The sequence below is a fragment of the Atta cephalotes genome, assembly GCF_000143395.1.
Source record: "Atta cephalotes unplaced genomic scaffold scaffold00004, whole genome shotgun sequence".
NCBI classification, from domain to species: Eukaryota; Metazoa; Arthropoda; class Insecta; order Hymenoptera; family Formicidae; genus Atta; species Atta cephalotes.
The window spans coordinates 6,010,341-6,024,033 of record NW_012130068.1 but is presented as its reverse complement, the minus strand read 5'-3'; the positions used below and the strand labels follow the sequence as shown (position 1 = coordinate 6,024,033).

Here is a 13,693-nt window from a genome sequence, read left to right as displayed (position 1 = left end):
ATTCACGACACGTTCTTTCACTAATAGCGGCCTCACCATAAGTATTTGAGAGCATTCGATGAGCCTCAGCCGCAGATTTCTTCATATTAAAGCAAAAAATTAAAACCTCCCGCAAATGACGAGAATTTGGCTCGTAAACTGATTTTCAATCGAGAATAACTTTATGATGCAGACACAAATCGACTAATGTTTCTATGGGGTTATGTTGACAGATGCCCAAGTTTATTGTATGACGTCTATGATCTATTTCGACCATCACTTACCGTTAAAGCCATCTAGGAAAACGGCGGAAGCAAAGTTGTACATCTAATATTACAAAATATATAATTATTATTAAACAAAGCAATATTCTCTTACTGTGTTTTAAATTCATGTATTTATAAGTGAAATTTTTATTCGATCGAAGGGATGAAATGATATCGCACTTTTCTAGTTCAAGACAAATCGTATTCCGAAGTTATAATAATATTGTCTAAAGATACTATTTCATGCACAATAAAACTACGAAATATAATAAAACTTACCTTGTTCGTTCGTACTTTCTAGGACACGTGACTTTTGTCCTCGGATTAATTCATCGGTACGTTACCCACATATCGAGTAACAAACTGATTATTATTACGAAATACAAATGAGAATATGCGATCTTTCGTAGAGTTTTTATAACAAATGTTTTTATCTTTGTGTGTCTGGAAAATTTCCATGCTACATTAAATTTTCCAATCTATCCGATTGACAACTATCCTATATTGCTTTTAGCATATCTAGCTCTCTATTTAACTCTCTCTTTTTTTATTCCACGATTTCACGTCACTTTTAACGAAGTCAAGGTGATCACAATATGCGTTGATATCGTAGAAATTTTAACAGAATTCTGAAAAGTAATATGTTACAATTGTAGTTATTTAAAAAATAACAAGTTACTTTTCAATTATTTTTCTATTAATTTTCTAGTAATTTTTTTGCTATTTTAAATACAAGAATCTCATACATTTCTAAAATTATTAAATTATTTTATTTATACTAAATATAGTATAGTATAAGCATGTTGTAATGATAAATTTGGTTGTATATATTATATTTATAATAAAATAATATTTATTTAAAAAATCAAAATTATAAGATGTGTTTATATATTATAAGGCACTCAATTCTTAATACATTTATAGAGTGTGATTGAGAATAAATATATTTTTTTAATGTTCAAAATGATTGTAAAATTTCTTATTCATTTATTTCGAAAATTGATATTACAACTCTCACTATAATAAAACAGTTTTTTTATATACAAATAAATTACAAAGAAACAAGTTACAAGAAAAAATACAATTTTATCAATTAATAATGTTTTTCAAAAAATATTCACTTATTCATTACAATAATGTGATTTATTACAAATACCTTTGAGTTCTTCCAACTTTAACAATTTCATTTCCACATATTCTTATTTAAAAAGAAAAGCACAGGAAAATATTTAGTATTCTATTCTTTCATTATTAATTATTAATTATTATTTATTATTTGAAAATTATAAATGTAATTGTTTCATTGCACAAATTCACACATACTTTATTTATATTTGGTTTTCAAAAGCTCTTTCGTTACACAGTAAATTAAAACAAGAAACACTACATGAAGTACAAGAAAGACATACGATAAAAAATATTTAAACAACGCGGAGGAAACTCATAAATTAAAAATCTTGTGTAACTATATCTTAATTAAAGATCTATCATTCAATTTCACTTCTCGATCTCCTTCTCGCTCGATCATCCGAGAGAAACTGCGCGTTTAAGTGCTGTTGGTGACGGTATGTAAGAGCCGATTCTCTAACGAAAATCGTTCTTAATTGAATATTACACAATGACAGCCGACTTGCATTCAAATTCGCTAGCAAAATTGACTTGAATTAACCGTCGCGTACACACGCGTTCATTAACATCCGTCGAAATTGATATAATTAATGACTCCCACCTCTCTGTCACGAGGCAAAGCTAATAAGTAGAGCGTATTCATATCGTATTTTCAAAAGTACAATTAAGAACACTTGATTCATTCATACTGTCGCATAAGATTAATTTATATGTGTGAACGATTCTATGTATAATTAAAATATTTTTTTAAATTTTTTCATTGCCTATAATATTCCTTAATATTATAAAATATGTTTGTACAAATTTGTAGAACTGTGTGAAGCAACAATGTATGTAAAGCAACAATGTATAATATTCTTGAAGTAGAACATTATTCTTGAATTTTTATGACCTACAGTAAAAAATAATTTAATTTATGCATCAAGTTCTGCGGTTGGTTCTTATACCTGTATTATCTTTATTTATTTTAAATTTGTAATGTCATACTTATTATTACTGAAGTTTAATTTATTTTAAGTTTAGTAAATTTAAAAATCGCAATATTTTCTAAATATTTTAATTTTGAAATTAATAAGCAATAAACAATTAATTTTTATCACAAAACTTATTCAAATATTAAGATTGATATTTAATTCTTTAAATATGTTTAAAAAATACATCATTCTCTACAATATCTTATTGATAGCTATTTAAAAAATGCAATTGATCATATAATAGATCCAATATTCATAATTTGATGATAATTTTTTCATATATCTTATGAGACAAAAAATCCACATTTGAGGATAATAATCACTTGTGTTAATAAAATGTGATATATATATAATTAAAACTGCCTTCGTATTTAGCATATCTATCAATCATTGCCACGGTAATTGTGTGAATAAACCAAAATATTTAATCGTAGTGTAATTTTAATATATTGAATAATTTTATTAAGCATAGTATTTTGCAAGAGTTCCTTTTCGTAACAACTGTTCGTAGTAATAAACAAAATCACAATTAATTATTTTCAGGCTATTGGTAATACTTTCAACGGTTGAGGTATATGATAAATTATTAAAAATCGATAATGTATGTTAAAAATCGATAATGTAAGTCTTTCATTTTTTTAGTTGTTTTGTATACGACATATTATGTTGGTACATTTAATAGGACTTAAGTGGCCAGTTTTTTAAAAACCATTTATCAAATTTTTTAGTATTTTTATGGAGCCATTTGATATTTTTTGAGATTATCTCGCGAGTTTTTGCTCGATTAGCAACACCGGCACCAGCTATAGGATATTTCTTGAAGAAGGCTTTTATCTCATCTAGTCTACTTTGTGTAGCGAAGGAACGTGTAATGGATGGTATAAGTCGACCAAGATATGAATTATTCAGAGTGTATCTATTCACTAAAAATTCCCAGTTCTTGCGTACCCAGTTCCATACTAATAATGTACCATCGGGATTCATGGAAATCATAGTTAAGCATCTCAAGAAATCTTGAGTGCGGACATATGTCTCATTAGTTGCTCTGGTAATATACCTAAAAAAGAATAGAAATTATTATTTAATTTTGCTTAAAAAATATATTTAAAAAATTGTCAATTTTTATGGATTTAATACTAACTCCTTTAGAACTTTAGTGGATTTTATGCCTGATAACCCCATCATTATTTTATTTTTCTCGCTGGGGTCGGTCTCGTCTTTAAATTTTTCAAACATGATGTTCCACTCGTTCTCATCTGAATGATAACGCATACCTAAATAAAAGATTTGTATTCTATTAGAACTTTTTAATAATCGGATGATTTTGAGAATGGATGATTAAATAGACCAACCATAGTAATAAACCAATTCGCGAATATCAGGATGCTGCGGCTTCTCTTCTATCAGCCATTCCTTAAAAAGCTCTCCGACTCTTTTTAGGCATTCAGGTGAATTCATTGCACAGGCCAATTCGATTACCGTAGATCGCAGTATTCTGTTCACATATGTTAACGGAACATCTTCAATTGTCTTATCGATCCAAGCTACATTATTCTTGTAGACGGTGTCTACCAACATCAATACAAAAGACTAAAAATACATTATGTACATGAAAAAATAATATTTATAACGGCAAAAATAATTTGTAACAATGTGATTAATATATTGCCTGAAACTTGTCCGCAATATATGGTTTAGATGAAGAAGTCAATAGAGCATACATCGTCATCAATTTCGATTTCGCAACCTCCCATGGAAAAGCGTGACTTTCCTTGATGAGATATACACTTATATCCATTACAGTGTTATATTCAATCTCACCGGCATCAGCTAAACTAAACATGTCGTTCAAAAGATTTGCTCGATCCAATGAGGATATTTTCTGTAATAAAAAAAAGAGTAGGTCTAAATAAATTTTCGAAGAGATTATTAATTAAAAAGTGAGAATATAATGCGTATTAATTTATATAGTAATAATTTTTTGTTTATAACTTTTGAATTAATTGGAAAAATTGCATGATTTTACCGTGTGGCAAGAACAAAGCAATTCCTTGAAAGTTTTCCATTCCTTTTTGTAATTAACTTGATAAAAGCCAACTTGGCCTGCGTTTAATTTGATCCATTTGGTATGTTTGTCGACCTTAATCACCACTATAAAATATAAAATTTTACAATAACAAAGAACAAAAATAACGTGGAAACAATTCGTATAATAAAAAGATTATAATACGAAATCGAACATTTATTTGCATTCCTGTCGAACCATACAAGAGTGGCTTTCTTGTTTCTGTTAGTGATATAAGTAATAGGTATGGTCCATCGATATCTGTAAGATATAACATAATTTGAATATTTGTCAATTAGTAAATAAAGTAACTGGAGAGTAACCTGTAATTGGATTCTGAAGGATTGAATTTGGCATCTTGATCGTCCAAAAATCGTTTCTGGGTTAATATAAATTTGTTTTTAGATTTTTTGACATTAATAACGGGAAAGCCTTCTTGTCGCGTCCAAGTGTCCATTACAGCTGTTACATTTAATTTGTTTCTAACCGCATCTTGCAAAATCTCAAAGAGATCCGCCGTCTCTGCATTCTTATAGGCATACTTATTCAAATAGTTACTAATTGCACCGAAGAAGACATCAGATCCAAACAAATTTTCCATCATGCGGATTATAGATGATCCCTAAAATAGACAATAATTTGAATAAATAAATGAGATAAAAAAATTAGTAAACAAGATAAAAACTATTATTAAGATATCAGATTTGTATACCTTTTGATAAGATATGTCATCAAAGACTGCTACAATATCATCTGCATTTTGGACATTATAAACGATAGGATGAGAGCTTAATTTTGAATCGGAAACGAACACATTCTGCATTATCCATATAGGAAATTGCTCCATCTGAAAATAATATTTATATATTATTGATATATTTTTTATCATATTAAATTTTTATATCAATGTATGATCATATTATTATTGAGAGATGACTAACATATTCCTGATTTGGTACAACCGCGTCTGAACATTTAAAAGCCATAAATGTAGCGAAACCTTCGTTGAGCCATAAATCGTTCCACCAGTTCATAGTAACTGAAAAAAAGATATATCTTACATTTTCATTAACACATTTAATTAAGATATGATATATTTACCGAGATTTCCAAACCACATGTGTGCCAGTTCGTGACAGATTATGTTAATTAATGCGCGCTTATCATAAATGGAGTTACTACGATCATCATAAATCAACCTTGTTTCTCTATAAGTCACTATGCCCCAATTTTCCATAGCGCCGGCTTTAAAATCGGGAATCCCAACCATATCTGTATAATAGATAAAGTTTTATATATATATATATATATGTATACATAAGAATTTAATTAATCCGAGATCTTTAAGCGTATATAACAAATTTATCTGTATTTTAATTAATAAATCTTTTTTGTAATCTATTGTTGTATATTTACCGAGTTTTGGTAATTGATAATCTATTTTGAAAAAGTTTATGAAATATTCGATAGCTTTTACGCCAATATTCACTGCAAAATCTCTTTTCTCCTTTGATTGAAGTCTTGTGGTATAAACACTAACCGGAAATTCTCGCCCATTTAAGCCCTTTGCCATTTTACTTGTGCCAACAAAGTCACTAATAACAAAAGCAACTAGATACGTGGACATATACACAGTTTTTGCAAAGGTCACTGTTGCTAAATTACGTTCTGGTGTATGTATCTCCGTACTCTAAAAAAAAATGACTCAATAAACTGTTCAATTGTTTAATAGGTTTTCAGAAGAAATGACAATTAATGCCGCTAAAAATTATTATTCACCTTTACATTCATATTAGACAAAGCATGATAACCATCATCCATGGGATAAACCAGTTTTATCGAAAATTCTGCCTTCAAATGGGGTTCATCGAAACATGGGAAAGCTTGTCTAGCATATGTTGGCTCGAACTGAGTAGTCCCAATGTACCTGTTGATTAAAAAAGATACATTATAATTTATTTTGTTACATCACGGAATTAAAAACAAATGTAAATTAAATTTACATCACAAAATTTGTACATTATTTATTTGTAAGATAATAAATTAATATTACCTGGTTTTATTAATATTATCACTCGTATACTGATATGTACTGGAATAAAATCCATCCATTTTGACCTTTAGACTTCCATCAAATTCTAAGCTCAAGTGATATAATCCGGATTTAATTTCGTTGTCAGTTAATATCGTAAAAATTTCATATTTGGAAGGCTTATTGATGTAAGAGATGTTAATATCATAATTTTCATCTAAATCGTACGTTAACTTTGCAGATTTTACATTGAGATTCTTTTGATGGAGAGCTATGAATCTCCTGTTGTAATTCCGTTTGACATCAATAAGAATGGTCACCTTTCCGGAAAATGTACTTTCTTTAAGTTTTGGATGCAAATAGAGGTCATAATGAATAGGTACGACTTCTTTTGGCAATCTCAAGCTTTCATCAGGATCAAACATTATTGTATATGTCTCTGGTCTATTCGAATCTACAAAAAAAATTATTATCTCTAATTAATAATTATTTATAAATAATCGTTATAAATTGCTCAGATGAATAACGCATCATGTAGAAGGTAGAGTTTTTGTAGAGTTTTTATCTGATTAATATTATATTTGATTGATTTTATATATATGCTGATGAAATCAATGAAGAAATAAAAGGCTAGATATATATATTATTCCACAATAAATTGAAAACAAAATTTTGTTACCTGTTGAATGAATCAAAAGAGAGTTGAATATAAAACATTTTTAGAAAGTGATGAGTCATTATCAGAGCTTTATTTTTTTTTAATATATATTTTAAAATAAACAAAATAAAAGAATTATCTAGTATTTATTATTTTAAATAACTTTTTCTGATTTATTTCTTATTAAATATTTTAAGTTTTCTGAACCTATTTTATATTTTTTTGTTTTAAATAAATCAATTTTTTATCGCTTCTTACAAATTTATATTTTAAATAAATTTCTGAACTTCATTTTATATTTTTCATTTTAAATAAATCATAACAGTTATTTTATTGAATCCTTATAGATGATCAGTGAAATAACATTTGTATTAAATTTCAAATATAAAATATTTGTTTAATTTAAATTATTATAAATTATTAAATTAATTATTGTAAATTATTTTAAATTGGATCGCTGTAAAATGTGGTTCATTTTTCGTGCACGAGTTTTTCCCCGATCAGCTGATCACGAAATCGGAATATGATTTCGCTTTGAATTGATTTAAACAATTTGTAGATGTCCGAATATATTTGCGTGTTTAATCCATACTATACTTCAAGTTAAAAATAACTTTTGATATGAAAATAATTTTGTTAAATAATAAGTCTGACAATAAATAAAGCACTTGTTCTCTTCAACAGAAAAACTGTATCTAGTAATAGATTAGATCTAATTGTTTCTAATGATATCTAATCATAATCTCATTATTTTGTTAAAATACAAATAAATTTCTTAATAAATTTTTTTTAAATATTGTTTATACGCAACATTAACTAATTAGCTAATTATCAACAAAACTTAAAAATAATATTCTTAGGTGAGAAAATAGACATAATTTCAATTTTTTTATTATATTTGATTGCAGGCAAATTATTTGGACAAGATTTTATTATTATTTTTAAAAAATATAAAAAATGTTTCGTCGGTAGCGAAGTAACTTTTGTTTATTTTCGAAAAAAAAGGCTCCAATTAATCTTAAAGTATAGAAAGATACTATTTCACTATGCCATACTGAAGAGAACTGTTGGAACATTCAAACAATTTTTAAATCTACCGCCAAGACATCATGAACTCATATGAGATACCCACGAAGCTTGTTGCGTTGAAATGCAAACATGTTAAATATTAAATTTTCATTAAACGCGCTAAATGCACCTCGATTTATATTTTATAATTTTTCTTGTGGATTAATCTCTTTTTTTTCAAAAACTTGTGGCTCTACAATGTTATAATCAGTAAGTATGACACATTATTATTACAGGAGCAATTTTTGAGAAAATACTCCATTTTAAGACTGACAACAATTTGAATTTTTATGTTCTTACCATGTTGACCGTAGCTTTCCGCCTCGACGATAGTTTGGTCTAATACAATGATTAAGGTTGCCAGATGGATGCAAATTAAACTCAGGATAAAGCAAACGCTGCAGGATTTGCTACGACAAAGTGATTCCGATTTCATTAATGCTGCATCGAGGCGAGGTGCGCCGCCTTTCGGTCGATTTTCGATGTTACCCATTATTGGGGTGCATACAACAAAGGAAACCGCGTAATTTAATTTACTACCCTCTGTGAATTCTCAATTACTTTAGGCAAAGCGTAAAGAAGGTTATTAAATCTGTAAGGGGAAAAATCGATAAATTGCAAAATCAACGACGCTCAATAACTATTCGAAATATAAAAAATAAATGTAAAGTTTTTAGATTTCTAAAATATAGATCTCAAAAATAAATGACAATATGTGTAATTTTTTTTTAATTACAACTTCGAGACAAAATATTTTTAGTTCGATTTTTAGCGATTATTTATTATGAGTTGGGATTACTCTATATACGTTGTTATTTCTTCAATTTTAAATAAAATTACATTTAGAATAAGTTTGCTCTACAATTGCAAAAATAACAATTAGCTGAATATTTCTTTGACACGCATAATTACTATTAAATATGTATACTATTAAAATATGTACTATTAAATATGTACGATTGATCAAAGATTGCTTCAATTTTACATGATATAAACAACATCTATATCAGTTTAATAAACAATAAATACACGACGATACAAAACTCTTTCGTAACTTCTTCTAAAAATTAATTAAAGTTAGAAAATGCTCTGCGCCACTATAGTCCACTATAAAGTAGTGAATAAAGCCTACCTTGGTATACTATCTCGTTTATGCTTTCTAGGACATTTGACTTTTGTCTTCGGATTACTTCATTAGCACGATTACTTTATCTGCGCATATCAAGTTGTATAATTCAGTCACAGTACAAAATCTAATTGTGAGAATATATAATTGCCGTATTGTTTTTATAATAGTTCTTATCTCTATATGAAAAATTTTCATTCTACACAAAATTTCCCAATCTATTTGATTATCTATTTGATTTGAACAACAATTGACTACTTTTGATATCTGTATCAACTCTCTTATTCGTCGGGGTTATTTTTAACAAGGTTGGTCTAATCATAATTTAATGTGATAATACCGCAGAATTTTTAATTAGACTGATGATAACATTATGGGAGATAAGAAACATTCTTTTGAGGAGACGATAAAAATTACATTCATTGATATATATTCATTGATATATTAGGTGTAGTAAAAAGAAATCCATTATTTTTGCGTGAAATTGAATGGAAAAATAAAGGATTTCTTTTTACTATACTACTAATATATTGTATTTATGCGCATAGATGTAACGATTTAATTTTCTTTTAATTAACGTATTTTATAATTCAGGAAGTTATTCTATTATTTGTATTTTAAAAAAATAATCATAAAAAATGTTCATAATAATTATAAATCTTCTTGTTTGTTCTTTTCAAAAATTATCATCAAAACTATCACTAATTGATGTAGTTTTCCTTTCTTAGAAATAAATCACAAAGAAGAAACACAATTTTTATTAACAATAAGTTTGGAAACAAGACCATTTATGTTAAATACAATATATTACTTTAAATACGAAACACCATTATGATCTGAATGTTAAGATGTTGAATTATTATATATTTATATAAATGAATTAATTTCAGAAATGATAATTGCGTGCCGATATGGTTGTCGAACTTTCAATGCAATCAATCTAAAATATTAATAATCCCCCCAAATTTCCCAAATTTAATCTTAAAAAACTGTAATAAACTTATTGCGAAAAATATTGCCCCGGAGTATTGCCGGGAGTCGAACCCGGATCTCTTGAAAATATTGGCTGCTGCAGCAATTTAGATGGATTAAAATGTTATACCATATTCAGTCAATCTTTTCTTTCAATATATATTCTCTCTTTTTTTTGAAAATTATACAATATAATCATTTTTTTACACATTTACAGTTTTCATGTATTCATCGAGCTCTTCCGCTGCATAATTGAAATACAAGGAATATTATGTGAAGTAGATACAAGAAATATGTATGACAATAAGTATTAAAACACAACATAAGACTAAATTAAAAGTCATATGATCTTTTAATTGAAAACTTATTATTTAGTTTCTTCTTCTCAATCTTCTCCTCGCTCTATTATTCGGAAGAAAACTGTTTGTTTAAATTGGCGGCGATATGCAAATATGCAAAAAAATTTTTTAATAAAATTTGTTCCTAATGACACAATATCAACGACTTGTATTCAAATTCACGAAAATTGGTTTGAATTAATCATCATGTACACACGCGTTCATTTATCTGTTGAAATTGATGCAATTAACGGTCACCGGCAAGGTCAATAAATGGAATGCTCCTACATTGTGGAAAGTGCAATTAGAAGCGCTTGATTCATTCATAATGTCATCTTATGAAATTAAATTATATATTAATTTCATGTGAAATTGGAATATTCTTTTTACAATTTATTTATAGTTCTACATAGTAATATTTAATATGTTATATATGTTTATTTAAATTTTTAATGTCAAAATTCATAATTATCATTATTAAAGTTCCTAATTTATACCATTTCAAAAGTTATCTTGTTACAGACTCTAGATGTTAAAACCAAAAGTAGAAACCAATAGGGCGAAGAGAGAATAACGTAATTATCAGTACGCAAAGTAATAAAGTAAAAAATCTTTATTCCTTTATTCCAAAATTGATGATGTTATTCAAATAACTTAAAATACAAAATTAGTGTGTGTATGTGTACATACTTTATATGTTAAAATTGAGTCACCAACAAATTACCAGATTTGTTTTAGAAATCTGTTAATAATATACTAAATAGTCAATAATCAATTATAATTAAAAATATTAAAGTAATTTAAAATAAGAAAGTGACTTACCTTGACAAACACAGGAATCCTCTTAAAACTTCGGATTACAATTGATAAATGTTAAAATTAAACATTATCGCATTACAATAATGTAACCAGAAAACATAGAAGAGTCATGTACATAAAAAATGATATGAATTTTCGGATGCATCCTACTGATCAACAGAGTAAATATTTGAAAGAGAAAGATCAACATAAACGAAATACTTAAAAATAATTAAGTCAAATGATCAAGATATATAGAAAAATAATTAAGCGATAAAACTTATTTTACATCTATTAAAAGTAGATAAGTATGATAGATAAGCCTTCAATGTCAGAACGTAAATTAAGATCATTTTTTTACATATGAATATGAAGAAATTCAGAATTAATCTTTTGTTTAAAAAAAACCGCCCGACATCAAGTACTTTGACATTTTCTTAATTAAAATCATATTTAAAAGGTTCTGTCATACCAATGCATTTTTTGCATGAAATTATCTCTTTTTTTATGAGAGAAGGGGTCAGTCTCACTAACTCCGATTGACCTAATCGGTCGATAAGTATCAACTATGATTGGTTCAATTCTGCTGAATAGCAAATGCAATTGGTCAACTCCAATTAACAATAAATATACTAACAATCAATTGATTAAGTTAATCAGAGCTGTGAGACTGGCCCAAGGTGTGAAAATAAAATTTACCTTAGTCCTTATAGAAACATACTACTGAACACTATTAATACTAATAGTATTTTGAAGCACTACAACATTATTACAGCACTATAACAGCACTAATACACTATTGCACTACTGCAAATTGCTGCACTATTGCGCACTACTACGCCACTACATTACTGCTGTAGTGTAATAATAATGCAATAATAAATGCTACTGCATATTAGTACTTTTCTACAAAGGATTTTATTAAAGAATGATTACCCTGCTGAGTTTACTTTCAATACTATTAATTTACATTTGAAGTTATTATTTCAAAAATGCACAATTCAAAAATGCAAAAACAAAACAATTTGTTGATTCAATTTTGCAGAGAATATATACACACTAATTTCATATTTCACTATTGAGGAGAACTTAAGAAAATAAGTCAACACGTACAAATTATTTAGGTGACGTCGTAAATTTAAATTTGGAATTAAAATTTTTTATTTTATTACTTTGCGTACTTGCGCTGCGCTTTCATTCGCTTTATTGATTTCTACTTTTGATTTCTGTTTATATAAATTTCAAAGTCATAATGTCTTTAAAATGTTTTAAACTATCTATAAACAAAAAAAATTAATTTTTGTCACAAAATTTATTCGAATATTAAGATTGAATCCAATTATTTAAGGGTAAACAATTTTTAAAAATACGAAGATATTATCTGATTTTATTTTTTAAATAAAACTTATATAGAAAGAAATTATAAAAGGTTTTTCAAAAGATTTTGAGAAAAAAAAATAAAATTTGATATATAATTTTTCATGCTTCGGATAATGTTAATAATATTAAATATTACGGCTATGAGGATAAAATTTTAATAAATATATATATTTCAATATTATGTGTGAATAAAAATATAAAAAGTAATAAAAATTATCACATATTTAATATAGAATTGTTAATATATGAGTCATAATATTGATTAAAGTTATCACATTACAGATGCATTTCGTGTATATACAATCATAGTTTCAAATGTCATAATTGTAAAGTAATTATAACATAAGATTACAATGAGTGCTCATAAAGTTAATATACTTTACTTTCTTGTCACTTACAAGATTCAAAATTTATTCTATAATGTTACTTTATCAATTCTTGCGATATATCCTTGTAGGATTGTGAAATATATGGACCTGTTACGTATGTACATCCGGCAAATCTTATTGCAGGGATCGTAAAAGAGTCACGTCCGACTCTCAGTAAACTGTCAAATGTCTGACCGAAGTTTATGCACACAAGAGAATATATCTTTATCACGATTTGCAAACACGTAATGCACAATTAAATGCCAAGTATGTAATACGAACAGGGCGAAAATCTAGAAACAACAGAAATTTCATAATACAGAGTTACGTAAACTTATGTTGTAAAGGTGCGTCTGTTCTAGGAATATACGTGATTAAGCAAAGCAATTATTAGCACTTTACGGAGGATACACAATCTGTGCGATCTACGACGAGGGATAAATTGCAATTTCGTCACTCAGTACCTCGTGTTTGTGTTGCACTCTCTGTAAAGTGAAACGCGGGATGAGACATTGACTCTCAAATAATAGGTAAGTAAATC

General features: G+C 27.4%; 1 protein-coding gene across 1 annotated transcript; it reads right to left on the bottom strand.

Annotated features, from left to right (window-relative positions):
- Positions 1-3,022: 3,022 nt before the first annotated feature.
- LOC105625992 (glutamyl aminopeptidase-like) lies at positions 3,023-8,606 on the bottom strand. The gene is made up of 14 exons (XM_012207300.1): positions 8,471-8,606; positions 6,466-6,898; positions 6,192-6,339; positions 5,829-6,102; positions 5,514-5,684; positions 5,354-5,451; positions 5,125-5,259; positions 4,736-5,034; positions 4,588-4,673; positions 4,374-4,498; positions 4,017-4,229; positions 3,700-3,937; positions 3,489-3,621; positions 3,023-3,404 (listed from the first exon to the last, which is right to left on the bottom strand). The coding sequence occupies exons 1-14, from the start codon at positions 8,604-8,606 to the stop codon at positions 3,023-3,025; spliced, it is 2,871 nt and encodes a 956-aa protein (XP_012062690.1).
- Positions 8,607-13,693: the final 5,087 nt, after the last annotated feature.